The following is a 24,967-nucleotide window of genomic DNA, read 5'->3' on the forward strand; positions in this document are numbered from 1 at the left end:
ATGATGCGAAAATAAATGAGATGCGGCGGTCAGAGTATGGGTGATGTGTAGATGTGTTTATGAGCTATGTGTCGATGGTCAAACAATTGTTAGAGCACGACTCGACAACTTGAGACAATCAAGACACGATGACACCTCTCCACAAGCGCAGCTTGTAACCCCCGGCCGCCCCAAGCAGTGACGTAGTTTAGCCCTCAATTTGGCCACCCCCCCCCCCAAGCAACATTCATTAGACTTTTCAGAACATTTGACAATGCGAGCATACAAAGACACGTTCAGAACGCAGAGACGACGCGTTGGCGCGTTGACTGATTCAAATACATCCAATACATCCAATGCATCCCGCTCCGCAAGCGGGCCCGTTGTACGACACAAGGGGTGGAGGGGTTGGCGACCATGACTTGGGCGGAGTTTGAAGCCCTGTCCGTGGTGTCCGTGTAAACATCCGAAGGTGGCGCAATGTCAATCACTGCTTGCCCTTTGACACCAACACATACATGACAACAGTCTATGCTACACTCCCACTCGTCTACACGCTCACGCTCCCACCAAGCGCGCAGATGTCAAACTCGTCCTTGGTGAGTCCGACCTTGTCCCGCGCCTCAGCGAGCATGCGTGGCGGCTCCGAGATCGGCTCATTGGACAGGTCCCACGTACCCCAGTGGATCGCGACAGCCTTGCGTGCGTTCTGCTGTCAGTCCGGGCTTGGAAATGAGGGTGACGGAGCCGCCATTGTAACATGACACTTTCAAGGCGCCAGTCCTGCAGCTCTTGGCCAACCACGCCAACGGATTGCACATCCCGTCCACCGCTTCACTCACCACATCCTTGAACACGCGCACCGCGTCGATGGGCGCACAGTGTACCGTGCTGAGGAATGAACGCGTCGAGTATGCGCCGATAGGAAGGAATGCGAGGTCGATAGGGCCCAGGCGGCTCCCGATCTCCTTGAATGCTGGGCAGACCGGGCGAGAGTCATCGATCTCGTACGTCTCCGCGTCGACCGCCGAGTAACCTGAAGTTAGTGGAGAACGAGGCGACATTCCACTCCTCCTGTCGCCAGCCGCAGTTCAGTCGCGTTCGTTAAGGTGCTTCAGCTGAGTTCTTGCCTTGACCGGTGGCAAAGTCTCGCCGTCGTCCCCAGTTGCGACACAGCCTAAGGGATATTGTGCCTCCTCTCGCTCCCACTGTGTTGCCCGGGCGGCCAAGAGCCAAGCCAGAACCTGAGAGCCGCAGCAATTGCGAGCCTGATGCCGCCGACATTTCGGGCATTACCTCAACTCGACACTTCAGCTGGGCGGGCGAACGCCTCGCGACGGATCAACCATTCCCCGGCTCTTCCTCACTCCCCCTCGCCTCAAACTCACCAGTGTCGCCTGCAAACCACACAGTTTGCGCTCCGACCTCACGCTTCGTCTTGACACACCAACCGCCCCACAAGCTCGCGGCCATGTCGAAAGCGGTACGCGCCGTCATGTGCTGTGCCGGGGTGTATGTGAACTGCGCGTCGCCGCGGTCGCTCGTGACCGAGATCTCCTCCCACCAGTCGGCCTCGCGCACCAGCTCGTCCGGTACAATCCCGCGCACGATTCGCGTAGTGTTAAGCGGGAGAAGCATAGCGGGAGGGGTGCCAGCCTGTTTGGCGTAGATGGCCTTGATCGTGGGAATGTCAAGGTGGTCGTAGTGGTTGTGGCTGATCGCCACAATGTCGAGCGGCGGGAGGTTGGCAACCGCCTCAGTAACGGTCGCGCCGCAGGGTACAGGAGTGAAGCGGCGCGGCGCGCCAAACCACTGCGACGGTCCGCAGCGGTCGCTGAACACCGGATCGAAGAGGATGTTCAAGCCACGCTCCTGTCCGTCCACGGGTGCGTACTGGATCAGCACGGCAGCGTGGCCCAGCCACGTCGACTTTACACCAACAGTGGGTGGCGTAAAGTCGACCTCGGCGCGAGGCACGAACGTGCACCCATCTGCGAGCTCTGGGCGCTTCTTGCCAACCCCCGACCACACAAACTAATGTCAACCACGTGCTATCTTCCACCCACCTTTGCGGCCTCAACAAAGCTCTGCTCTGCCTTTGCGCTCGGCCACGGATTCTTGAACCCGTCCGGCGTCGATGCCTTCCAATGCGCACCCTGGAGGTGCTCGACCTCAGCGGAGAGGGCAACCTGGGGGATGGCGACGGGGGTGTCGTTGCTGTACCACATTCTGAAAAGGTTGGCTCTGGCTGATGATGCGATGGATGGATTGGTGGCAACGGGGAATGGACGTGACGCGGCTGCGGCTGCGTGCGAGGACAGTGCGCGGAGAGAAGCGCGCATGAGGCTGTGCGACGTCTAAAGGCGGGGAGGGTATATGTCAGAAAACAGAAGTAGATGGTTCCATCACCTGGCGGAAAATGATGGCTGGACATTATTGGGAGGTCCCTCAACTGGCTCTGGCCAACTGGCCAACTGGCGCAGGCCCACCGGCCAACCCACGTGTAGAGTATGTTTCATGAAAATCATGAGGCCGAAGGGCAAGAGGGGCACAGGGTGGAGAGGCCGAGGGCCGCGGATAGTAGACCGAGGACCGATTTCCGAAGTGCTGATGGCGGAAGATTACGCGTGCCTTGCACACATTTCATCTCAACCAGAACAAGCAGGCAAGAACACGAATGAGAATATTAGAGAGACATGAACGACCGAGCAGCAGGAGCAGCAGCAATCAGCTTATCAGCCATCAGCCTTGTCGAGAGTGGTATGCATGTCGGAGACGGCTGGAGAGAGAGAACGTCCGGCCTTTCTTCAAGTTGGCAGCTGGATCCACCTTACGTAAACAATTCACCTGGCCACTTAGCTCAGCTGGTTAGAGCGCATGCTTAACACGAGCATCTGTCTTCAACGACATTGTCGAGTTACGCATGAGGTCGGCGGTTCGATCCCGCCAGAGGTCATCCTTTTGTTTTTTTTTCTGGCTTCTCGTCACGTTCATAGAGCCCGGCTGTTCAGCGAGCATAGTACTGCCAGCCAGGAGTAACGCGATGCCTGTTGATGCCGAAGGCAGGGAAGGATATCGGATCAATAAATGCGTGATCAGACTTACTGGACTGCCAACATTTACATTCTCGCTACGCTTATGATCATGTCGCCTACGTATGCCCACTACCGATGCCGCAACACAATGCCAAAAGTCTTGATCACCAACACCACTCCGCGGTGTACTCACATCTACTCGTCATCCGATTCACCATTTAGGACGTCGTCATCTCCATCGTCCTCGACATACTCCTCGACATACTCAATCCCGATTTCGGTCGACGCATCGCTGCCTGCGTACAATCCGTGATCGAGTTCGCGGTTGCGGGCTTGCCAGAACGAAGCCAGGTCGACCGCTTGGGAACCCGACGCCGTGGCCGGAGCGGCACCCTCGGGCAGGGGTGACGAGATGAAGAAAGTCTCACCGTCGATCGTGACCACCTCGGGATATTGGGCCATGATCTCCATCTCATTCTGAGAAAGCCGATAGAAGCCCTTCTCCTGGAGCTGCAGCTCCTCCAAAGTCATCTGCGCGAGGACCTTGTGGCGGTCGAGGAGTACTTGGAGAAGGCCGCTAGCCTGCTCATGCATGAGCCCTATGGTTTCGGCAGCTTCCCTCCGCTCGCCGGATGAGGCATTTCTCACCACCGCGAGCCAATCGACATTGCCTTTGGTGCTATCGGAGGCAGATTTACCCCAGGACACTGTCGACGAGGTGCTGGCGAGGTTCCCGGTAGGGACAGAGTTGCCCTCCGCCGCGGCCTGAGCAGCTCTGGCGGCCGCCTTCTCAATCTTGCGCGCCTCGTATCTGGCACGCTTCTCGCGCTTCTTGAGCTGGTTCCTGGAAATCCCCGGGGGTGGTCTGTTGCTTTCGGCATAGGTAGTAAATGCGAGAATAGGGTCGGGGTTATCCTGAGTGGGTTCTGTGAGGATGATACCGGAGTTGTGATCGTCTTTTAGGTTCCGATCATTGTTTTCCGCATCGGATTTCTCCTGTTGTTAATACAGTAGTAACGCGCGAACCTACCGACAGAACTGGGCCAGCGGCGGATTGGTGGCTCACCGTCGTAGATTTATATAAGCTCTCATCATTCCTCTCCGCTAACTCTTCCTTTGTCTCTGGTTGGAGGCGAGACGTTGGTAGGGCGGGAGGAGAGAGATGGGCAGCGATAGGTAAAGATGGTGAAGCAGGGATGTCGGGAGGTTGCTGAAGCCACAAGGTGGTGTCTGAATGTTGGGGGTCTGCCTGGGAGCGTTCCGTCATTGGGCCTGGCCACCCCACTGCAGAGGGGGCGTAGGAGGTGCCACGGACCATGGAGAGCATCGATGTCTTGGCCAAAAGATCGTCCATGAGAAGCTGGACGTCCCGGGCCGACTTGAGAATCGCAGCTGAGGCAGGGAGATCGCGCTCGAGGGTACGCAACCGAAGGGTCGCGCGGAGCGATTGGTTCTCAGACTGAAGACGAGCGAGCGCGTCGGTTGCGGCGCGAAGTGCGACGTCCTTCTCGGCAGCGTCGGTCTGGAAGCTGGAGGTATCCGGGCCCGCCGCTTCGCCGGAGTTGGCTGCATGTAAGGGGTGCAGATCCGCATCGCTGCCAGTGGGCGAGAGATCGTCGAGGCACTCAATGCCTGAGAGATTGTCTGACGAAGCGAGGTCGTCTTCGTCCACATGAGACCATTCTGACGTCGTGGAGCTGTATGTCATGGAAGGCGTCATCTTGTGTTGGCCTAATAATCAGACATAGCAAGGAAGATTGCTCACAGAGTGGTGGTTGAGGTTACGAGCTGAACAAGGAGTATAGTATCGGGTGGCAATGCGTCTTGTGAGGCTGAATGGGGAACGTGACCCAACGTGGGGGTGGAGGCGGGGAGCCAAGCTAACCCTGCACACGTGACTTCCTCACTACAGAAATGGCAGTTGATCACCATCCATCTGCTCCATCTGCTCCCCCCACTGTTCTCCATGGCACCCTGATACTCTCCCACGAGCTTGGAGGTTCCAAGGATATATCTATCGCTCTTGAATCTCGCGATCCAGAACCGAGCAGCTGGACATGCCAGGTTCTTCATGACTTGACTACGGTTGGAACCAAGACGGTGGATGCATCCTTGTCTCTGGACATTCCACCCCCCTTCCACTGTTGATCTCCCTAAAGCCCAGCTTGAGCGGTCTTTACCGACCCAGAAACGCGCACAGGCCACCGAGATCGCTTCGGCCGAGAGTATCTGATAGGCCCAATCTGATAACATTTGCGCTCGCCGCACGGTCACCAACGCTTTGGCCTCTTGTTCCGAACAGGTTGACGCGTTGTTTCAACACCTCGGCCGACGCGTGATGCTGTCGGAAATGGTGGTCGTCGGCAGCGGCGTCTTGGCGAAACGTTATCCTCCATCAAGGACTTGTTTGGAGTAGCGATGGGGAGCGAGAGAGGACCAGCCGAATCCGCAGCTGCCATCTGCAACACAGGAATCCCGAAGACGATGTGAAACAACGGGAAACAGGCCAAGGAATGTCAGTGCGTCTGACTCGCCTTCCAAGAATCTCATCTCACACTGTAGTTAAATATCCCTGTCAAGCCCGACTTATGGCATTCACCCCCCCAGCAATCCCGGAATATTCGAACTTCTACAGCTGCGCACCTTTATGAAGCTCACCACACTCCTTATCCGCACTTTCCTGCCGACACTCTCGCTCGCAGCAGCCGTCCCACTCGCTGGGCGGGCCCCGCGACTGGAGGCCCGCCAAGCTGCGCAGGACTCCGTTGCAGCGGAGTTCTGCACCTGGGGTAAGTCGGCCTCCAACATAGCTCACTCCAGACCATGGACACATGGACTGCTTCGACACGTCTGAGAAGGCAGACGCCGTTCGCCTCGCCTACGCCACCGGCCAATGTCTTGTTCATCACGGTGAGTTCCGCCCCGCCTGCCTCCGTGTCAAGCTTCCGTACTCTGTGGTGCTGAGCTGGCTCTTGACTCTTGACTCTTGACTCGCTCCCAGTCTATCATGGGCATGACTCCCCGCTGCTTCTCTCTCAGCGCCGTTTAACACTCAGAGTTTTCAAGCTGACACCAGACGGATCACGGTAAGCTCGATGGCGCACCACGCCTGAAGACTGACGACAGGCACGGCAACTGCACATACATGCCTGCAGCAACACCAGTCTGCGGTGAGGTCATTCTGGGCAAGTTCAACATGCCCATGCACATTGCCTCCGTCTTCATCGTTCTCATCATCTCGGCTCTGGGCGTCTACATGCCCACCATCGCTGGCTGGTTCGTCAAGAACCCCAACGGCTCCAAGTCGGTTGGCCACCTCGACGCGGCCTCCTTTGGCCGTGAATATGGTTTCTGGGGCAACGTCTTCTTTCTCGCCCGTCATTTCGGCACAGGTGTGATCATTTCCACAGCCTTCGTTGTGAGTACCCCAACCACCCTCCCTCGTCACATACTACTCGAGCTGACAACAGCACTTGCTTTATCATGGGTTCCTGATGTGGAACGACAAATGTCATGGTACCCTTCTCTTTGCGCCCGTTGCGCCCACCATTGCGATGGTTGGAGCCCTTATCACCTTTGCACTCGACTTTACTGCCTCCCATGCCGCGGAGAAGCGTTTCGGGGCTGGCTCTGGCCTCACCAGCTCGACCCCAGCCGAGACCCCGGACATCAGCCATACCGAGAAAGACATGGTTCCTCACAACGGTTGTTGCCCCGACGCCGAGGCAGCCATCCTTGCCTGGCAGAACAAGGAACTCTGGCGCGTTCTTCTCCTCGAGGCCGGCATCATCTTCCACTCGTAAGTCAGTTTTCCAGGCGGGCTAACGACAGCGTTATGATCGGTGTCACACTTGGCGCCGACTCGTCCCCATCATGGACCACACTCTTTATCGTCATCATCTTCCACCAGTTCTTCGAGGGCGCGGCCCTGGGCGCCCGTCTTGCTCTTCTTCACTGGCTGAGCCGGTGGCGTTCCTTCCTCCAGGCCAGCATGTTCATGGTGAGGACCAACCACGACAGAGCTCACCTAAGATCGTCACCCCCATCGGTATTGCGATCGGTATCGGCGTCCGCCAGTCGTTCTCGGCGAACGGAAGAGCTGCACTCATCTCTATCGGCATTCTCGATTCCACCTCGGCCGGTATTCTTGTGCGCAATGTCTTGAACGCTCTGACTTTCAGCTATACACTGCTTTCAAGCTCCTCGCGGCTGACTTTGTCGACGGCCCGCTCAAGAATGCAAACAAGAAGAGCCTATTTGCTTCATTATTCTCACTATTCCTCGGCATCTTGAGCATGACCATCTTAGGCCGATGGGTCTAAACATTAGAACACGCCGCTCCTTTTTCTCTACGGGGGCGGCTCGGGCAAGGACAATCCCCGAAACCATGTAGATTAGGCTGTGACATAATAGAATCTAGAGCCATGGATCCATGTACACACATATTACAGGGATACCGGCAACGAGGCGTGCCCGTCCTGCAAACTGGGAAGCCCTGGAAAGGTGTAGTCCAGCCTCTTCAGAAGCCGGAGAACAGGAGACAGTGAGAGCCTCATGACAGTTTGCTTTCCTTGCGGTTGGCAAACAAGCCAAGCTGTTCAAATACGAGCCATCTTTCCGACGCTGCCCAGCATCGTATCTTATAGTCCGTACAAACCGGAATTGCTGATATATATACTAATTCCAAAGGCGACAATCCCTTACTCGATACGGTTCTATTCCGGATGAACTAATTGGTCTTAACAAATCCTCCTTAGCTCAGTTGGTAGAGCGCGACACTAGTATATACGAATTGTATGATTCTGGTACATGTCGAGGTCAGTCGTTCGAGTCGGCTAGGAGGAATTGTATTTTGTTGCTAAGAATCTTTTTAGACTTTGACTGACAATGCGCTTCATTCCGTACGAGCCCAATACCTACGAGCTCAATACCACATCGAAACACTCTTCAACGTGCTCCCAAGCCAGGCCACTTAGCTCAGCTGGTTAGAGCGCATGCTTAACACGAGCGTCTGTCTTCAACGGCATTGTCGAGTTACGCATGAGGTCGGCGGTTCGATCCCGCCAGAGGTCATCCTTTTGGCCCCCCGTATGCATCGGGGCTCAGTTGGTGTCACCAAGGCGCAAGTGACAACATATTTGACCACAAGACAAGAACTGGCAGGAGACATCTTTTCAGCGCAGATGTAGTTTGGTCCAAGAATCAGCTACGAAGCAGGATGACTGGAATGTTACAGCATCTGTTCCGATGAGTGGGGATATGTCAGTGGGATGCACAGCTTCCCCGCGTTGGTGGCAGATCCGCCAGAGCGCGTGTTGGCCATGGTCGGCTCATCCGAAGATCAGCTAATCAACAACTTTGTTTCTGAATTTCTACATTCCTCGCCCATGCCTCGCACCGTAATAAGTATGATCCCTGCAACGAGGCAACGGTGACATCCACCACGGAGAGGAGGTACAATCTGTACACGACCGCCGAGGGCGTGCTCCCCAGCTGAGATCCTTGACTCGCCTGTGCCATGTCTTGGCCTCCTCCGAACTTGGTCCGTCTGTCCTCGGCTCTGCCCACTCTGTGGACTGTACTGCGTCGTAGTGAAGGCAACCGAGACGAACACGCACAGCTCGCATGAGCTCGGGGCGTGTAGCTCAGTTGGTAGAGCGTTCCATTCGCATGGCACGCCAGTGCGCGCATTGGAAAGGTCTTTGGTTCGATTCCTAACTCGTCCAGCTCAGTATCTTTTCTCTATGCTGATGAGGACGTTATCTTTTGGGGGAGAGATGGTGCCAGGAATGATACGCGCCACGATCAGTCTGAGATGACCGAATGTTTCCGCCCTGCATACGCTGCACCGCAGTGGGGCGAGTCTGCGTCAGTGTGTAAGGGGCACAGCCTTGGCGTTTCGAATCTGGTACCGATAGGAATGCCAGGACTGTGCCTTTTCCCTATCCTCCATTCCGCAACTTGAGCTGAACCAACGCCAATCCGTCAGACCATCACCTATCGCCACCATGTCAAAGGACAAGCACAAGGACAAGGACGCACAGCGCATGCTCGACCCGCTCGACACGCCCATCTCCCTCATTCCCGGCTATATTCGCGATAACCAGACAACTCTCGTGTTCCACGACAAGGTCATCGCTGCCAAGGAGGTATTGTTAGTAGTGGTTCCGCTGATGATAGGAAACGTTTGATGTGGACGAGGGGGAGACGAGGGTGTTTCGGGCGACGGGCAAGCCGCTCAAGCTCAAGAATATCAAGCGTGCGTAGAGTAATGTAGCTGACGATCAAGCGTGCGTAGAGTGTAAAGTAGCTGACGACAGGTATTGCCGACGTGAATGGCGCAACGTTGTTCAAGATCACCGCGTCGTATCAGGGTACCCTGCAGCGCGCTTTCACCGGTTCGAATGAGGTGGGGGAGATGCTGTTCCGCGCCGAGAAGAAGTGGTCTTGTACGTTGGGGGGGTTGCTTATAGGGGGCACTGATTATTGGGGGCGCTGATTGTAGGGGGCGCAAAGCTCCAAGTTACCTTTGCCGACTCGAAGACCGGAGACCCCGTCACACTCATCGTCAAGGGGTACGGACTGATGAGGACGGCCGAAGTCACTCTCGACGGCCAGGTCATCGCGCTGTTCACACGCGAGTTCTGGAGCAAAGACCTGTTAAGTAACTCAAAGACTGTTAGTTACAGGAAGCGGGGGAGATGAGAGACTGACGGCAGTACCACCTAACTGTGGCCGCTGGTGTCGACCTGGCACTTATGACTGCCCTGTGTATCATTTTTGACGAGTGCAAGTTCGACGACGCCAAGCACGGATAGACGACGTGGCTGAGGCCTGTTCCAACGTACCGCCGCCGTATAATCACAATCTCTGACGCCTACGACCTTCAATGTAAGCCTCCACGATGTATCACATGACAGTGACAACCCCTGGAGACCGTTGCCGACGCATGAGGGCCTCATTCACGGTATTGGCATATCTTCCTTACTTCATTGTTCACACATTGTTCTTTGGGGACATTATCCATTTGTGAGAACCGGCCATGGCACCAGAGCTTAGCTTGACTGACCTGCCACACATTCTGGTGTCAGCATAAGAAGCACATCCGCAAGCTCACCAACTGCCAGTCCTGCTCAAAGGGGAGTAACAACCCAGTCCTGGTTCGGGCCGCAGGTGCTGGCATAAGCTAGTTGTTGACCACGAAAGCTTACCACTCCCAAACCTGCACATAGTTGCTACCCGGCTGTCCGTTGGGGACATCGAGGCAGAGGTCTCTTGTTAAGCTCTTATCCCGGAGACCAGTCACTCACCGGAGTCGCGCAGGCGGATCTGTCCGCCCTCAACGTCCCACTGCTGCTGCGCGAGGCCGTCGTAGCAGTCCCACATGTGGACACGCGAGCCGTCGCCAGGGGCTGCTGTTAGCTACCTCCGTAACGACTACTAAGCTAACCAATGCCAGCGTCCAGGCACTTGCGCTCGCCGAGGTCACCCGTCACGGCGATCTGACCACCGCTAATCTCCCAGTTACGGTAGAAGAACTGGCGTCAGCTAATAGGAAGGTGGAGAGATCACCTTGGGCGCGTCCTGGCCGCTGCAGTCAGTTTAACCAGTATCGGAGCTCACACGTAGGGCTCGATCCCGTTCTGGATCGAGGTGGGCGTGTAGATGGGGGTCGTGAAGATCTGGTCGAACTCGAAGAAGAGAGAAGGCGCACCAGCCCACTTGATGGTGGAGCGCGTCTGCTGGCGCTTGATGGTGGGCGAGGGGGCAGCCGAGGCGCAGAGGACTAGGACGAGGACGAGGGTGATGAGCTTGAGCATTGCGTGAAAGAGAGTTGGTTAGAGGAGCGATGAGAGTTGATGAAAGGAAGATGAGAGAGAGTAATGGTATAAGAGGGAAGGTGCTGTGAAAGAGGTGACTGAGTGAAAGCTGAGACGTATAGTGCCATTCTCACATCCCACGTCGCCACTCACTCATCCACTCAACCCAGTCAATCCAGTCATCGCATTCGAGGCGATGAATGAGCGCCGCGCCGAGGAATGCACCCCGCTGGCACATTCCGCATTCCGCACAGCCTTGCGTTAATCTACTAGCAGTGGCTTCCTTGTGACTTGGCGACGCATTGCCGACTGGGTTGGGAATGAGTACCGCGAATCTTGTAGCTATTTCTACTCACCACGCAACCGACAGCTTCCGGGCTCCCTTACATACATTCCACGTCATGCATAGTGTCCATTACACCATTGACCATTCTGCCGTTACCAACCTGCCTACGCCTCCCAAGTCTTGACGGCCCACGTCTGGTCGCTGCTACCCGAGCTGTTGTCAGATGCCTCCCACACTCACACGCACCACTTGGCGACCTTAGGCTGGCCACCGTTGCGGTCGAGGCAGAGGTCTGCGTCAGCGCTGCTGCTGGGAAACATACCAAAATCGCGGAGCTTGATGGGGCCGACCTTGCGGTCCGTGTCGGGCACATACTGTCCGTTGAACACCCACGTCTGCTGCGTGACGCCGGGGGAGCACTGCCACACGTGTACGAGGTTGCCGCCCGCGGGCTCTGCAGACTTTAGTTGTATCCCAGTTCTAAAAAAAAAAAACGACTCACGAGCGCCGGCATCAAGGCAGAATCTGCTGTTGTAATCGTCGGTGGTGACCAGGGTGGTCTCGCCGTCCGAGATGCCCCAGTAGTAGTGATTGTTGCGGGCCCTGAGCAGGGTCGAACTGTTGTCAGTTCGTCCATTCCTCAAGCGTACGCCATGGGCTTGTCGCCGTTGTGATAAGCCAGCTGGGCGGTCATGTCATAGCTCTGCATCTTGAGGAAGACGTTCTGGTTGTACCCGACGGGAATCTGGTCCATGAAGATGCTGTGGCGGATCGTGCTGGGCTCGGGGGTTCCCGGGGGTGGAGGAGGTGCGGCGGGTGCGGCGGGGGCGATAGGGCCGGCAGAGACCAGGCCGAGGCTGAGAAGGACGTAGTGGAGGAGCATTTTGTAGTGATAGAGTCGGTAGAAGATGAAAGTGAAAGTGAAGTGAGAAGAGTGGAAGGAAGGTGATTGAAGTGCTATATAAGAATGTCAAGTGTGTAAACTATTTGGGCAGTATTGGGCCCATTGGGTCATCACAGTCGTCGGGACCTTTGAGTTAGTGGGATGGTAGGGCCGAGAGCCCATCTTGATGGGCTTGATGACCAGATCGATGGCTAGATCTCTCATAGCCTGCAAATCTGTGTCGCCTTGATACCCAAAGTAGCTCGGCTCGACGTCATTCAGCATTTCAACGATCGACGGCTGCATCATTAAGTTGAAGAGTAACATTACTGTCAGTCAAGCAATCATGGGTCAAGCTTGACATGCCGTCATCTACTGTTGACCCATAGAAGGTCTCTGACCGTGAGGTAGATTGTGAAAAGCAAGGGTCTGAGGCGCCAGCAGGCTGTCACCTCTTTCATGTCAAGCGCACGTCTTCATAGTATCCCAGCGTTCATTCGCATCGCACATAGTGTGTCTCAGCTGTCCGTCAGCACACCGCTGTCCCAGGCATTGTGTGCGGCCGCCTGGTCGCCTCTGTGGGTTCTGCGGCACGCACGCACTACTTGGCGATAATGCCCAGTTATCCTTGCCCCGTTCGAGACAGAGGTCTGGTCAGCAATGGCCCAGAGATCCCAGAGAGATACTAACATCACCGAGTTTGGGCCTCGCTTTGCGGATCGGCCAATCTTTTCCGTCAACTCCCAGTCTGTTGCGTGACGACAGGAGAGCACTGCTGCCCACCCCACGTGTAGTGGCTCGGTGTGGGACCTGACCCAGCCCTGGAACAAAAGAGTGACCGAAGCAGATCAGCTGACAAGCTGACGAAATTAAGCTAAACAAAGTTTAAGCTAGAATATTGGATCCCGCGGCCGGCGACTTCCCCGCGGGGTACATGTAGATGAGCAGCAGCCGAGTTGTAAGCATTCACTCTTACCGGCGTATCTACATACTACGCAGTGTATCTACAAGTAGGTGTCGCAACGTTCTTCATCTAAATTCTACCCGTTCGCTCCGTTCCGGTCAAGACAGAGGTCAAAGTCGCGGAGTTTGATATGGGATGCAGAGTCGAGTACGCGGCGGATGACCCATGTATTGCGCTAGGGCATAGCGTGAATACAGTACAGTAGACCGGGCAAGGCATACGGGTATCGGGAACGTCGGCGAGCTCACATGACATGGTGGGCTACAAGGTTGTGGGCGTCAACGCTATTGTGGTTTCGCCAACGGAGATGGTGTGACCGAGATCGTGACAAGCTTGGCAGAGCTTAATTTGCTCTATAGACTCGATAGATTTTGGCAGTTTGGCCCCCGATCCGCGCACAGCTTTAAAACACCAAGCTTAACCTCCGTCGGACACACTCTGCTGTCGTTAACATTCCTCTCGGGGAGGCGCGCAAAGCCTAAGCGCTCCACCCGATCGATCAACTTTAACAACGGCTGGCGGCCATGTCAAGAGTGTCTTGAAACTAGATGGAGCTGTGGTCGGTTGTGGAGCAGCTGGTGTCTCGATGACCTTTCGGATTTGATACGCCCAAGTATATAAAGCTTCAGACCGTGATGGAACCCATACCACTCATCATGCTCGCCATGCTCGCCCTGCTCGCCATCCTCCTTCTTTCAACCGTGTTGGCTGCCCCCCACGCCAACACGTACGCGCTAAGCTGGACGGGGAACCCTGGATCCAGTGGGTGGATCCTTGGCGTACCGGCAACTTTCGGTAACGGCCAAGTCTACAACTACACCCGAGTGCCGGACGGCACACCCGTGATATTGTTCGTCCCTCTATCTCTATCGCAACCGACCTGACGGCAGAGGCTTTCCGGCGGCCAAGTTCTTCTGGTATGCACAGGCTGGCAACATCGGGTCCCCTGGCGAGCTGCAAATCAACCATCTGGGGTTTACACAGTGTCTCGACGCGGGAGGAGGATGGGACGGCCAGACCGTGCGTATCCAGAAATGCACGGGCAAGTGGGCCCAGCAGTGGATCGTCGAGGGTAGGAACAAGCAGGTTCGCCTCGCCAACTCTAGTTCGTACTAAAAGGAATGAGCTGATTCAGAAATGTGCCTCGACGTCACGGACGGAGACGACCACAAGGCCGTCCAGGTGTGGTCGTGCCATAGGAAGGGGCACAAAGATTACCGCAACCAGCAGTGGTTTGTCTGATAACATTGATATGGACACTACACAGGGATATTCCGTACAAGGAGAAGACAAAGACAATACGGATACTCTGTAAAAGGACAATAACGACCGAATGAATCGCTAGTAAACTGGATCGGGATCGTGACCAGGGTACTGTATAGTACAGTAGTACTATACATCACCTTCGCCGGAATGTCTGCGCTGCGTCAAGCATTTGATCACGTGTTTGTGATACTCCAACAAATGGACGTCGTCAGAGAGTTTAAAACACGTACGTCTTGCACGATCCGACAACCAGAAGCATGTTCCACACACTCCACGAGTTCTCCGTCGGCACTGTACATGCCGCACATGATTCTCAGTGGTTTCCAGGCAACTGAGGTCATCATGAGCACGTAGACGCTCCCTCGTGTCACCCGAACAGCCCATCCCGCTCTTCTTACGTGACTATGCCCTCGCAAAGGCCGCCGCTACAATCAGGTACCTGACCGAACATGGCCACGCCACATTCGGCTGCTGCGCCCTCTATGACTACACTGGTATCCCCAACGGCCAACGGCTTGCCTGTTAAGCTGTTGGTTTCTCGGAATGAGGCTGTGGTGAGTACTGTGACTTGACTGCGCACACGACCTCGCCTGTTGGTAAACTGCTGCATATCACCTGTCACTTGATTCTAGAGAATCGCCTGGGCGTTGGGCGGCGATCCGATACCGCCCTCAAGGTTGAAAGCCATCGTAGTGAGGAAGAACGTGTACTGGTTGAGCTCGGCGCACTTGTCGCTAAGCTCGCGCAGGTCGAAGAGCTCGCCGAGCGGCAGCCCCCACCCGCCGAGGAAAACCTCGTGGATACAAGGCTTCTCCGGCCCCATCGATTTGGGCGGCCACGACTCGAACGCAAAGCTAGGGTCAGGACCAGCATAGACTTTGGACTCACGCATCCGACGCCACAGCCGGAATTCCAGTCTCCCAGATCCAGCGCATGAGCTCTGGACTGGGGTCGACGCCAATCGCACCCATCATCGGGTTGTACTCTTTGTACTTGTCCTCGGGCATGTTGTACACGGCCTCGGTGTAGCCGGTACGGACGATCAGGACGTCGCCCGACTCAAACTTGATTCCGTGCTCATCGGCGCATTTCTGGATCATGTCGAGCGAGATGGGCGTGTTGGCACTCAGTTGGTCGAGTTTGACCCCGTTCTTCTCAGCCCACCTCGCAATGTCGATCAGGTGGGCCCGCGAGGTTACTGGATGCTTGGCCAAGTCTGGGTTAGCCTTCTCCTCGGCCTTGAGTCCTCACTGTGGATGCCGTACTTGGTGCATCCGCCCCAGATGTCGTCGGCCGTCATGCCTCCATGGTACGTGTACTTTCCCTTCTCGGGATAGTTCTGGTAGGGAACATGGGCAAACCCGTCCCACTGTGTTGTGCACTGAGTGTTGAACGATACCTTGTCGTCAAAGTAATACCCCTTTCCGAGGAGTTCATGCTCAACCGTCCCGCGTCCTGGGTTGATAGGCCGCCCTTTCATCGGCAGACTGAATCAGCTCCAAAGAGAGACAACGCACTTGAGACAAACGGGGATGCCGTGCTTGACACTGTCGCGGCCGCGCTTGACGGCCGCCGCGTCAATGAGGTTGAGCTGGCCCAGCTCGTTGTCCTTGCCCCACAGGCCCCAGGTGTTGAGGGGCGGGCCGTCGCGTTTCTGGAGATCATCAAAAGAGCATGGGACCGGCATTGTGAATTTGTAAAGCGTGGGGAATCGCGGGACCGGGATAGAACCAGTGCAGGTCTTAAGGCTGGTCGTTGGTGCTTGTTCCCACTTGTGGATGGATCATTAGGTCATACTCAAGTGGGCATGTTGCCCGGTAACCGTGCGAGTAGTTGCCGATCCCACCCCAGAAATTACCGGCTCACATCAGCCTTAATGACGTGAGAGGGGGCCAGGAATGCGGCGGACTTGGCTCAATACGCATACATGCATTACATGACAAGTCTCCTTGCTGGGATCATCGCCGTAGCGCTGCATACATCCACATTTGCGGTGCTGAGGCTGCGCGCATCCCCAGGCCGGAATCACTCGTTCTATTCGCGGACTGTCAGGCGGCGATGCCCCGCCAGCCCGTGCGCCTCTGCTCAAAGTGCGCTTGGTGCTACAGTATCGACCAATCCCGACCAGTCTGATGTCGGTCGACTGGATTAGTGACACTCATCCACACATAAATGAACCGAATGAAATCCATAAACTTCCTACTTGCTATTTGGTACACAGATGTAATAGAACACAAATGCCGTTTGATATATGGGTGTGATAGCTCTCGCGTCGTCTCGAGCTTATGCGCGAGCGCAGCACGAGCCGTTGCCGTTGACGCCATTTGTGGCGGTGCCGTTTGAACCGGCGGGAGTGCCCTCGGTAAAGGCCTCGGTGGCGTAGCGCGACTTGGCGTCGGCGGTAGAAGGCACGTCGAGGCCCGGGTTGCGGTCAAAGAAGTTGGCCGGCTTGAGGTGGTAGCGGAGAATCTCAACGGGCATGATGGGCCAGTCCTCTGCGCGGCAGATGTGCGAGTTGCCAAACATGTTCCAGACGACACAGTCAGTGTCGCTGACGTCGTCGGCGCGGTCGACCCAGGTCTGGAGACCAAAGTCCTTGTGGCCTGGGTGCTGGTTGATGTGCAACTCAGAGGGGAAGATCTCCTCCTCCTGGTAGCGAGTCACAAAGGTGTGGTGGCGAGCCCAAGGGGCACGGTTCCAGGCGAGCGAGCCAGGCTTGGCGAACATGGGCGGCATGTCCTTGCAGATAATCTTGTAGCCAATGTTGCCCTTGGTGGCAAAGTGCTGCTTGTGGGGGTTCTCAATGACCCAGGCGCGAGCCTTGCTCGCATCCCAGTCCGAGAACTGGTCCGAGCGGGTGAACGGCGTCTTGACCGAGTGGTAACCGTTGCCGTAATAGTTCTGGGCCGAGCCGACCTCGGCGTCATCAGGCACCGAGTCGACAGTCACGAGGCGGTTGCGGAGACCGTCGATCATGGGGTCGACGCGCATGGAGAAGAGGTGCTGGTGGTGCTGAGCGGCAATGCGGGGAGCGACCTCAACCTCGTGGTTCGGGTCCGGGAGCTCACCCTCGCGGAGAGGGTAGGCATTGACAATACCAGTCGCCTTGACCTCGAGCTCGATCGAGCCATCGAGGTAGAAGTTGAAGTAGAAGCCGTACTCGTAGTTGGCGACAGTGCAGATCGACGAGACGACGAGCTTGCGGTTGCGAGCGACGTGGGCCTTGTTGTCACGAAAGTCGGTGTGCTTGTGCAGGATACCGGCGTCCTCCTCGTGGATGCAGATGGCGCTCTTAATGTGCTGGATACCACCTGCGCGAGTGATAAAGTCGGCGTCGAGGTAGGTGATCGAGCCGAGGCAGTCGCAGCCGAGGGCAAGCGAGTTGGAGAGGGCACCGATTCCGTACTCTCCAGTGTCAAAGGCCTGCTTGCGGTGGTGGGGGTAAGTGGTCTTGGCGTAGGGAACGACCATCTCGGCAACCGAGATACGGTAGAAGAGCGGGCGCTCACCCTTGGCACCGTCGTTGTAGGTGATGCCAGAGAGCACAAGACCCTCACGGTAAGTGAAGCCGATGTGGAACTTGAAGTTCTGCCACTCCATCATGCGGCCAGTGAGCTTGTAGCTCACGCCCTCGGGCTGGATAACGTGGAGGGGCTTGAGGGTGTCGCGGACGGTAAAGTTGGGCTCGTCCATGACAATCTGCTCGGGGAGGTAGTTGGCGGCCAAGGCAGGGGGAGCGAAGCGCTCACGGGGAGGAACCTTGGCGTGGTCCTCAGCCGACGAGGGGGGCTGCGGCTCGCCAGGGCCGGGGTTGCCATGGGGGTAGTCGATGGTAATGACCTCGCCAGTGTTGCTGTCGATGATAGGGATAAAGTCGCACGGGTGAGCGTAGAGGTTGTCTCCCGGGCGAAGGCGGGTGAAGCAGAAGCACTGCTGGAGGCGGCGGCCGGGGAAACGCTCGTCGTAGGCAATGCACCAGCCGTCGACGTAGACGTCCTCCTGCTTGATGCCGACGGCGTCGCAGGCCGCCTTGACCTTTGCGTCCTTGCGGCAGATCTCCTCGGCCCAGAGGAGCTCCTCGGTCTGGAGCGAGGGCTGAATGTCGACATCGAGCATGATCCACGAGGACACAACCGCCTGAGGGACAACGGCGACATCGTCACCAGCCGGAAGGTTGGACGGGAGGTCGACAATTGCCTCAAAGCCGCGCTTGGACTGGTTGCAGATAATGTGGAGCTGAGCGTCAGTGCGAGTTCAAAGTTGCAGTTGCAAGTTGCCGAGGTGACCGCTGGTGACCGCGATAATGGTCACCGCGGTCACCAGAATGGTGCGAGATAAAAAAAGAGAGAGAGACTCACGTCAGCCTGGCGCATGAGGGGCGCGGCCTTGGTAACAGCAATGGCAGAAATCTCCTTGTCGGAGAAGAGACCCATCCAGCGAAGAACGTCGGCCTTGGGCGACTCGCGGAGGCTGATGGTGTTGAAGAGGGGCACAGCCGGCTCGCCGACATAGCCGCCCTTCTTGATGAAGGCGTGGACCGCCGCGACACTCGCGCGGATCTCGTCCTGCGTGAGGGGGTCGAAGGGGTGGGCGCCCGGGGCGTAATTTGGCTTCGTGCCGTTGGCAGTGTTGTTAGTCGAGACCATTGTGTGTGTTGAGAGAAGTTGTTGAAGATGGCAAGGACGAGGCAAGGTGTAGGGGGTTATGTACTCGATCCATGCCCCACTCCATGCCCCACTCTTGTTGTCACTCTGTGGAACATGTCGGCTACGCAAGCCAAGTGGGGAGATGGGGAGAGGGCTTGCATGCGATACAGCAGGCCGCGGGGAGGGAGAGGAGACAGATAGCTAAGAGGGTAATTGATCCGCCTAATTGGAATATCCCCGTTTATCCCTTCCCGTTCATCCATCTCCTTGCGCTGTTGATAACGTCAACGTCACTCGCTCGCTTCACCTGTTGCTGTTGAGAGTGGGGCCGGATGTCGGGGCTACGCTTATCCATCCCCTGACGACAACTTGATCCGGAGGACCGCGCGTATCGTGTGGAGTGTGGAGTGTGGAGTAGTGGGGGTAAGGGGTGTATGTATCAACCAATTTTACCGCACAGGCGCCCCGATAGCCAAGATAGCTACAACGCACAAGTCGTTACGCGCCTCCAGACCATCCACGCGCCAAACCATGATGCATACCAGACTACCCACTTGCTCACCAACTCGCTTTGTCGCTGTGGAACGACAAGCGCGCGCGATCACATCACTCACCCACACCACTCCGCCACGCGACGACTAAAAAAGAACAAAAAAGTGGAGCCGCCGTCGAAATGAGCTCCACCCATCCCCCATCAACATCTTCCTCCCATCTCCACCATCACCATTACACAGAATACACAGAACGCGCCACACTGATGTCCGCCAACGACAGCGAGAGACAAGGACAGGGATCTTACAATACATTCGCACTCGGCACAGAACCTCACCATGTCAACCTCACAAAAGATGACATGGGCCTCGAGGACCTGGGATACCGGCCTGAGCTGAAGCGCAACTTTTCAAAACTAGAGACGTTTGGCGTCGCATTCAGCATCATGTGAGTTTAGGAGTTTTCTCTCGATCGGCTGACGTCAAGGGGCGTCGTGCCGTCTATCGCTTCGACAATTTGGTACAACTTGGTGAGTCATCCAAGATCCCAATAGCTGACGTATTGGCCGTATGGCGGCCCAGTGTCAATGGTGTGGGGCTGGCTGGTCGCAGCAGGCCTGATCAGCTTTATCGGGTTCGCAATGGCCGACTTGGCGAGCTCGATGCCGACTTCGGGTGGCTTGTATTACTGGACACATCGCCTCGCACCGCCCAAGTACCAGAACTTTCTGTCGTGGTTTGTCGGATACAACTCGTTCCTCGGTAACGTGGCAGCCATCTCGTCGCTCGGCTGGGCATGCTCGGGCATGATCTTTGCATGTGCCTCCATTGCCAACGAGAACTTTTCACCCTCCATCGGCGCACAGGTCGGCCTTTACATTGGCATTCTGGTGTCGTGCGGCATCTTTTGCGCATACGGCACAACGCTGTTCGCCCGTCTTCAGACGCCGAGCGTCGTCCTCAATGTTGCACTTGCCCTCGTCACCATCATCGGTCTCCCAATTGCCCGGCGTGGTGAACTCAACTCGGCCAAATTTACTTTCGGGGGATGGGAGAACCTCACGAGCTGGCCAAACGGGTTCGCATTCCTCCTCTCCTTCATGGCACCAGTGTGGACAATCTGTTCCTTTGACTGTGCTGTTTCTATTTCCGAGGAGGCGTCCAACGCCTCCATTGCTGTTCCCGCTGCAATTGTCGGCGCAATCTCCTCGGCAGGCATTCTCGGCACACTCATCTTAATCATGATCGCACTGTGTATGGGTCCCTCAGTGGCGGCCGTCAACGACAGCGCAATCGGCCAACCCCTCGCCTACGTCTACCTCATGGCATTTGGGCAGAAAGGCTCTCTTGTCATCTGGGCTCTAATCTGCGTATCTCAAGTAAGCATGACGGCGTCTCTTATCCTCCCGTCTTCCCGACAAGCTTTTGCCTTTGCTCGCGACGGTGCACTCCCTTTCAGTCAATACTTCCACCACATCGACTCGTGGGCCGGCACCCCCGTCCGCACCGTCTGGCTAGTGATTGGAGCGGCGATTCCACTAGGTTTCCTAGGCTTTGCCGATCCCGAAAACCAAGCGGCCATCAACGCCATCTTCGCTCTAGCAATCATGGGCCCATACGTCGCCTACGGTATCCCGATCTTTGCACGCATTTTCTGGAAACGCACATTCATCCCTGGTCCTTGGTACCTTGGCCGTGCGTCTGTTCCCGTCGCATGGGTCGCGGTCGTGTGGATGGTTTTTGCATTCATCCTCTTCTCTTTCCCCGGTGACAAGAACCCTTCGCCCGGAGAGATGAACTATGCCATCGTCGTGACGGCGGGCGTGTGGCTCTTCGCTACAGTCTTCTGGTACACCAGCGGCAGGCACTACTTTACTGGTCCACGAACCGAGGACTTGTCAGATGAAATCGCCGCAGATTTCGCCACAAAGGCCGGCGTCGAACATACCCAGGACCCCAACAAGACCAGTGCAACCGTTACTGTCCAACCAGTCGACGACGATAGCGATGACGGTAAGGGCAAGGATGTCCTCCGCGACATTGGTGAGGTCAACTAGAACATCCGTAAGCTATATCAAATGTATTTGAATCTTGAACATCCGTAACCTATATGTACTTGAATCTTGAACTCGTATGTCTGCCGCAGTCGCTTGTCTTGAACTCGTATGTCTGCCGCAGCTTGCTGAACCCGACATCGTAATGTATCACATTCCTCTACAGGAGGCGCGCTCTACATTCCTCCATGATTGCGATAAGCTCGACCAAGTCTAGCCTCTCCAGCTCTCTCCAGCTTGCTTCGATTTCTGCCACGAGCGATACCGGCTCGCTCGCTTGCCTCGCCACAATGCGGTCAGGTAATTATCCGGGAATACCCGTGCTCACGAGGTTCCGGGCTTTGCTTGTGGTGGGCGGTGGTGGGGTTGGTGGGGGGGTAGGGGGGGTTGGTGGGGTTGGTGGGGGAGAGTAGGGGGGGTAGGGGGGTAGGGAGAACGGGAGCGGGCGCATGTGTGTGGCGCAGGTGGTGGCGCAGGCGTGTGGCGTAGGGGGGCGAACAAGTGGGGTGAATGCGGAGGGTATCGCTTGACGCGTCTGGAAAGATGGCAACAAGCCGAGTGGTGGCTGAACGGAGCGGCACCTGTGATCAGGCAGCAGCCAGGCTGGTTGGATATCCAGCCAGCCAGCCGAATGTTGACGGTTGTTCGGAAAAGTAGGCTGGTTAGTGTCTGATGGGCTACAGGCTCACGCTGGACGGTTCGAGGTTCCTCAAGGTTGCACATGTGCACAATCCAACGCTTTGTTCAGCCAGCCCGCTCGTAATGTTCGCATGCTCAACCACTTGGAAGATTAGACGTCGTACACTGATAGGCATCCAAGATATGTACTAAAATACAACAACAAGTCTTATCCTCGTCCCTAATGACTCTTCGCCGCCTCGACCATAAAGCTCATCAGCGCAGAGTAGATGGCCGCCTGGTCCGCCGAGCTCTGGGGATTTTGGTCCATTGGCGGGTCCCATGAGAAGTTGCCAGGACCTGTGCCGCCAGTGCTTGGAGGGTCAGACGGCGCAAAGCCCATGCCGTCAAACCGCCCGTTGCTGGTCATATTGAAGCCGCTATCGGGTGTACGCCATTCTGTGAGGACGCCACCAGGCGCGTCGGGCGACAGCAAATCCATACCGAGATTCGGCATCGGTCCCGAGTTCGTAAGGTGGTTCCAGTAGAATTGGGGGAGCTGGAACAGGTTCGACATGCCCGCTGGTGCCATCGAGACGTGGGGGAGGTCACGCTCGGTCGTGCTCAGATTCCGGCCAACTGCCCTTAAGCCTTCTGGCAAAGATGGAGACGTGGCCACCTCGGGGCTGCTGATCGCCTTGTCGCCTGACAGCTTTAGGCCGCCCTGGATCAGGCCCTCGAAGAATAGCTTGTGAGCGCTCGCGGCCGGCCAGCTCGCACTGCAGTCCCTCAACCAGATGCAACATTGCGCAAAGTTCATCTCTGCTCGTTCGGCGAGGGCCTGGTCCGCGTCGCTGCTGTCAAACGCCTCAAAGAGGGTCGCGAGAGAGAGGATGTGGATAATGTCCGCGCTCGTGTGGCTCAGGAGCTTGTGTCGATCCAAGTAGGCCAAGAGGTCAACGACAGCCTCGGCGGCGCCCGAGCACGTCCGATGCGCATGCTTGCTGAATTCCGCCTCGGCCTCGGTCGGCGGTAGCATGCTCCTTCGCTGGATGAAACGCGAGAGCAGCAAGATCTGGGCGGTGTAGTACCAGGAGACACCGACGACGTGGTGCGGAAACGGTGAGACGTTGTTCTGCACCATCACATCGACGTCGATGCTTCGAGGGATGTTACTGCGCCACACGTCGAGGCGGTTCGAGAGCGTCTCGGCGCGCCGGATGAGATCGTCCCGATCCTGCAAGTTGTTGTCAATGATGCGAGGGTCCGTGCCGGGCGGGAGGCCAGGGCGATCCATGTCCAGGATATCCTCGACGACCATGCCTAGCTGACATGTCCACACAAAGCACGACATGACGTATCCTCGGCGTGGGACGATATGCCGCACGCTCTTGGGCAGGGGGAGGCTCGATGTGGGTAGTGGTGGCCAGGTCTCGAACTCGTCGGCCTCATTCATAGATGGCAGGGGTGTGGAAGAGCGGCGGTACGGCAGAAGAAAGGAGCGGCCCGTCTCCTCTGCCAACGTCTTGTCGAGGACGTAGCAGTTCCAGTACACGCGTGATCGGATCTCACACTCAGTCTGACGTGAGAAGGTGTCCACATTGACAGATTACTCACGGGAGACTCCGAGTTTGCTGGTGCTAGATTCAATCCCAGATTCAACGCCATGCAGCAAGCTCGTCCCGCGTACGAGAATGCCATGTGCTTATCACCGCATCCTGTCTGACGTAGCGAAAGGAGAATGAGGGACTGGATGAGATCGATTCTCGCGTCCATTCTGCAGTGGTGCATCTGACGCTCGGCCATGTGGAACAGCTTGTCAGCGTCGACGCTGTGCCCGGGATCCGGCTGGGCGACACAGCTCGCAATGGCCAGCATGGCAAGGAGGAGGGGAGGTGACGTCGTCTGGATGTGGAACAGTGGCTTGTAGATGAGGGGCCAGACGTTCTGGGGTCAGCTAGGGAATCTTCAGCAGCTCACGTGGACGTGCGTGAAATACACAGCGAGGAGCTCATCGACGAGTGCTGTGGAGAGGCCCATGAGTGGGCCCTTGGTATGTCGGCGCGTTCCCTCGGGGGAAGGTGAGGTATCCCGTGTTGGAGCGGTACTCTCTGCGATGTGGGGCAGAACTTGGGCATTGAGGATGGGTAGTTTGCCTTCGGGACTGCGTTCTGAGGACGCCTGGGTTGGATGTGGGCGACGATTCGGCGACGCCGAGCGCGCACGCTGTCGCCATCCGGGCCGTGGTCCACTGTTTGTTAGTTGAATAATGTAATCACAACCAACGTACCGTTTCTTAACTGGGGCCTCGAACTTGCAGTCTTCCCTGTTTTCGCGGCAGACCTTACACGAGCTTCGACCCGAGACTTGGTTGACGCGAATGTCCTCGCACTTCATACGACGACTGAGGTGAGTGAGGGATGAAAGAGTGACTCACTGTCGACATCCCTGTTAATAGCGCAAGAGTAAAAGGAAAAGGAAAGAGCGCAGCAAGTAGCAGAGGGGCGTGTCAGCATGTTGTTTATGGGTAATGGGTTGGGTTCATGAGGTACATACGTCACATGCGCGGAGTGTGCGCTTCCTTATTTCTCGGGTTGAGTCGTCTTCCATTGCGGGATTTAAAGTAAATAGCGCACAGAGTAGTTGATGAATGAGAATGAATGGCTGAGGATTGGGTTGAGAGATAACACAAAGTGGGTGGCCACAATGACGGGGGGAATGGGAAGGGAAGGGGGGAGGGAAAGGGGCAAGGAGGGGATGTAGAGGAGGGGGGGGGCGAGGCACAGTTCGTTGATGATGCGGTATGGATTGATGGTTGTCGACTAACTATCAACGAGCTGAAACTCTAGTACTTGGCCAACTAACAACAACTACTCAACTCCATGTTCAGCATAGCTAGAGTCGCTTTGACATGCGTTGGCGGGA

At 56.5% G+C, this 24,967-nt stretch overlaps 11 protein-coding genes across 11 annotated transcripts; 4 read left to right on the plus strand and 7 right to left on the minus strand.

The window, feature by feature from the left end:
- Positions 1-529: 529 nt before the first annotated feature.
- Positions 530-2,207, minus strand: EFM4 (uncharacterized protein; the record flags this gene model as incomplete). The annotated part of the gene is made up of 4 exons (XM_060603449.1): positions 530-688; positions 822-1,015; positions 1,368-2,013; positions 2,046-2,207. The coding sequence occupies 4 exons, from the start codon at positions 2,205-2,207 to the stop codon at positions 530-532; spliced, it is 1,161 nt and encodes a 386-aa protein (XP_060459742.1).
- A 1,002-nt stretch (positions 2,208-3,209) lies between these two features.
- On the minus strand, positions 3,210-4,734 carry CcaverHIS019_0700500 (uncharacterized protein; the record flags this gene model as incomplete). The annotated part of the gene is made up of 2 exons (XM_060603450.1): positions 3,210-3,929; positions 4,330-4,734. The coding sequence occupies 2 exons, from the start codon at positions 4,732-4,734 to the stop codon at positions 3,210-3,212; spliced, it is 1,125 nt and encodes a 374-aa protein (XP_060459743.1).
- A 927-nt stretch (positions 4,735-5,661) lies between these two features.
- Positions 5,662-7,336, plus strand: CcaverHIS019_0700510 (uncharacterized protein; the record flags this gene model as incomplete). Its single annotated transcript, XM_060603451.1, has 8 exons — positions 5,662-5,803; positions 5,835-5,924; positions 6,091-6,100; positions 6,141-6,432; positions 6,485-6,813; positions 6,846-7,014; positions 7,047-7,163; positions 7,196-7,336. The coding sequence occupies 8 exons, from the start codon at positions 5,662-5,664 to the stop codon at positions 7,334-7,336; spliced, it is 1,290 nt and encodes a 429-aa protein (XP_060459744.1).
- Positions 7,337-9,022: 1,686 nt separating this feature from the next.
- On the plus strand, positions 9,023-9,832 carry CcaverHIS019_0700520 (uncharacterized protein; the record flags this gene model as incomplete). The annotated part of the gene is made up of 5 exons (XM_060603452.1): positions 9,023-9,163; positions 9,195-9,273; positions 9,335-9,463; positions 9,520-9,692; positions 9,734-9,832. 5 exons carry the CDS (start codon positions 9,023-9,025, stop codon positions 9,830-9,832), a joined length of 621 nt encoding a protein of 206 aa, XP_060459745.1.
- Positions 9,833-10,221: 389 nt separating this feature from the next.
- CcaverHIS019_0700530 (uncharacterized protein) lies at positions 10,222-10,834 on the minus strand (the record flags this gene model as incomplete). The annotated part of the gene is made up of 5 exons (XM_060603453.1): positions 10,222-10,286; positions 10,325-10,426; positions 10,465-10,552; positions 10,587-10,605; positions 10,638-10,834. The coding sequence occupies 5 exons, from the start codon at positions 10,832-10,834 to the stop codon at positions 10,222-10,224; spliced, it is 471 nt and encodes a 156-aa protein (XP_060459746.1).
- Positions 10,835-11,284: 450 nt separating this feature from the next.
- CcaverHIS019_0700540 (uncharacterized protein) lies at positions 11,285-12,003 on the minus strand (the record flags this gene model as incomplete). Its single annotated transcript, XM_060603454.1, has 5 exons — positions 11,285-11,333; positions 11,367-11,412; positions 11,443-11,574; positions 11,623-11,738; positions 11,771-12,003. 5 exons carry the CDS (start codon positions 12,001-12,003, stop codon positions 11,285-11,287), a joined length of 576 nt encoding a protein of 191 aa, XP_060459747.1.
- Positions 12,004-13,623: 1,620 nt separating this feature from the next.
- On the plus strand, positions 13,624-14,209 carry CcaverHIS019_0700550 (uncharacterized protein; the record flags this gene model as incomplete). Its single annotated transcript, XM_060603457.1, has 3 exons — positions 13,624-13,817; positions 13,858-14,072; positions 14,103-14,209. 3 exons carry the CDS (start codon positions 13,624-13,626, stop codon positions 14,207-14,209), a joined length of 516 nt encoding a protein of 171 aa, XP_060459748.1.
- Positions 14,210-14,861: 652 nt separating this feature from the next.
- Positions 14,862-15,920, minus strand: CcaverHIS019_0700560 (uncharacterized protein; the record flags this gene model as incomplete). The annotated part of the gene is made up of 4 exons (XM_060603458.1): positions 14,862-15,087; positions 15,122-15,449; positions 15,485-15,720; positions 15,751-15,920. 4 exons carry the CDS (start codon positions 15,918-15,920, stop codon positions 14,862-14,864), a joined length of 960 nt encoding a protein of 319 aa, XP_060459749.1.
- Positions 15,921-16,516: 596 nt separating this feature from the next.
- AMO1 (uncharacterized protein) lies at positions 16,517-18,879 on the minus strand (the record flags this gene model as incomplete). The annotated part of the gene is made up of 2 exons (XM_060603459.1): positions 16,517-18,469; positions 18,592-18,879. 2 exons carry the CDS (start codon positions 18,877-18,879, stop codon positions 16,517-16,519), a joined length of 2,241 nt encoding a protein of 746 aa, XP_060459750.1.
- Positions 18,880-19,732: 853 nt separating this feature from the next.
- On the plus strand, positions 19,733-21,427 carry TPO5 (uncharacterized protein; the record flags this gene model as incomplete). The annotated part of the gene is made up of 3 exons (XM_060603460.1): positions 19,733-19,818; positions 19,858-19,900; positions 19,925-21,427. The coding sequence occupies 3 exons, from the start codon at positions 19,733-19,735 to the stop codon at positions 21,425-21,427; spliced, it is 1,632 nt and encodes a 543-aa protein (XP_060459751.1).
- An 856-nt stretch (positions 21,428-22,283) lies between these two features.
- On the minus strand, positions 22,284-24,439 carry CcaverHIS019_0700590 (uncharacterized protein; the record flags this gene model as incomplete). Its single annotated transcript, XM_060603461.1, has 4 exons — positions 22,284-23,621; positions 23,660-23,989; positions 24,023-24,293; positions 24,333-24,439. The coding sequence occupies 4 exons, from the start codon at positions 24,437-24,439 to the stop codon at positions 22,284-22,286; spliced, it is 2,046 nt and encodes a 681-aa protein (XP_060459752.1).
- Between the last annotated feature and the right edge of the window lie 528 nt (positions 24,440-24,967).

The sequence above is a fragment of the Cutaneotrichosporon cavernicola genome (assembly GCF_030864355.1).
Source record: "Cutaneotrichosporon cavernicola HIS019 DNA, chromosome: 7a".
In the NCBI taxonomy this organism is placed as follows: domain Eukaryota; kingdom Fungi; phylum Basidiomycota; class Tremellomycetes; order Trichosporonales; family Trichosporonaceae; genus Cutaneotrichosporon; species Cutaneotrichosporon cavernicola.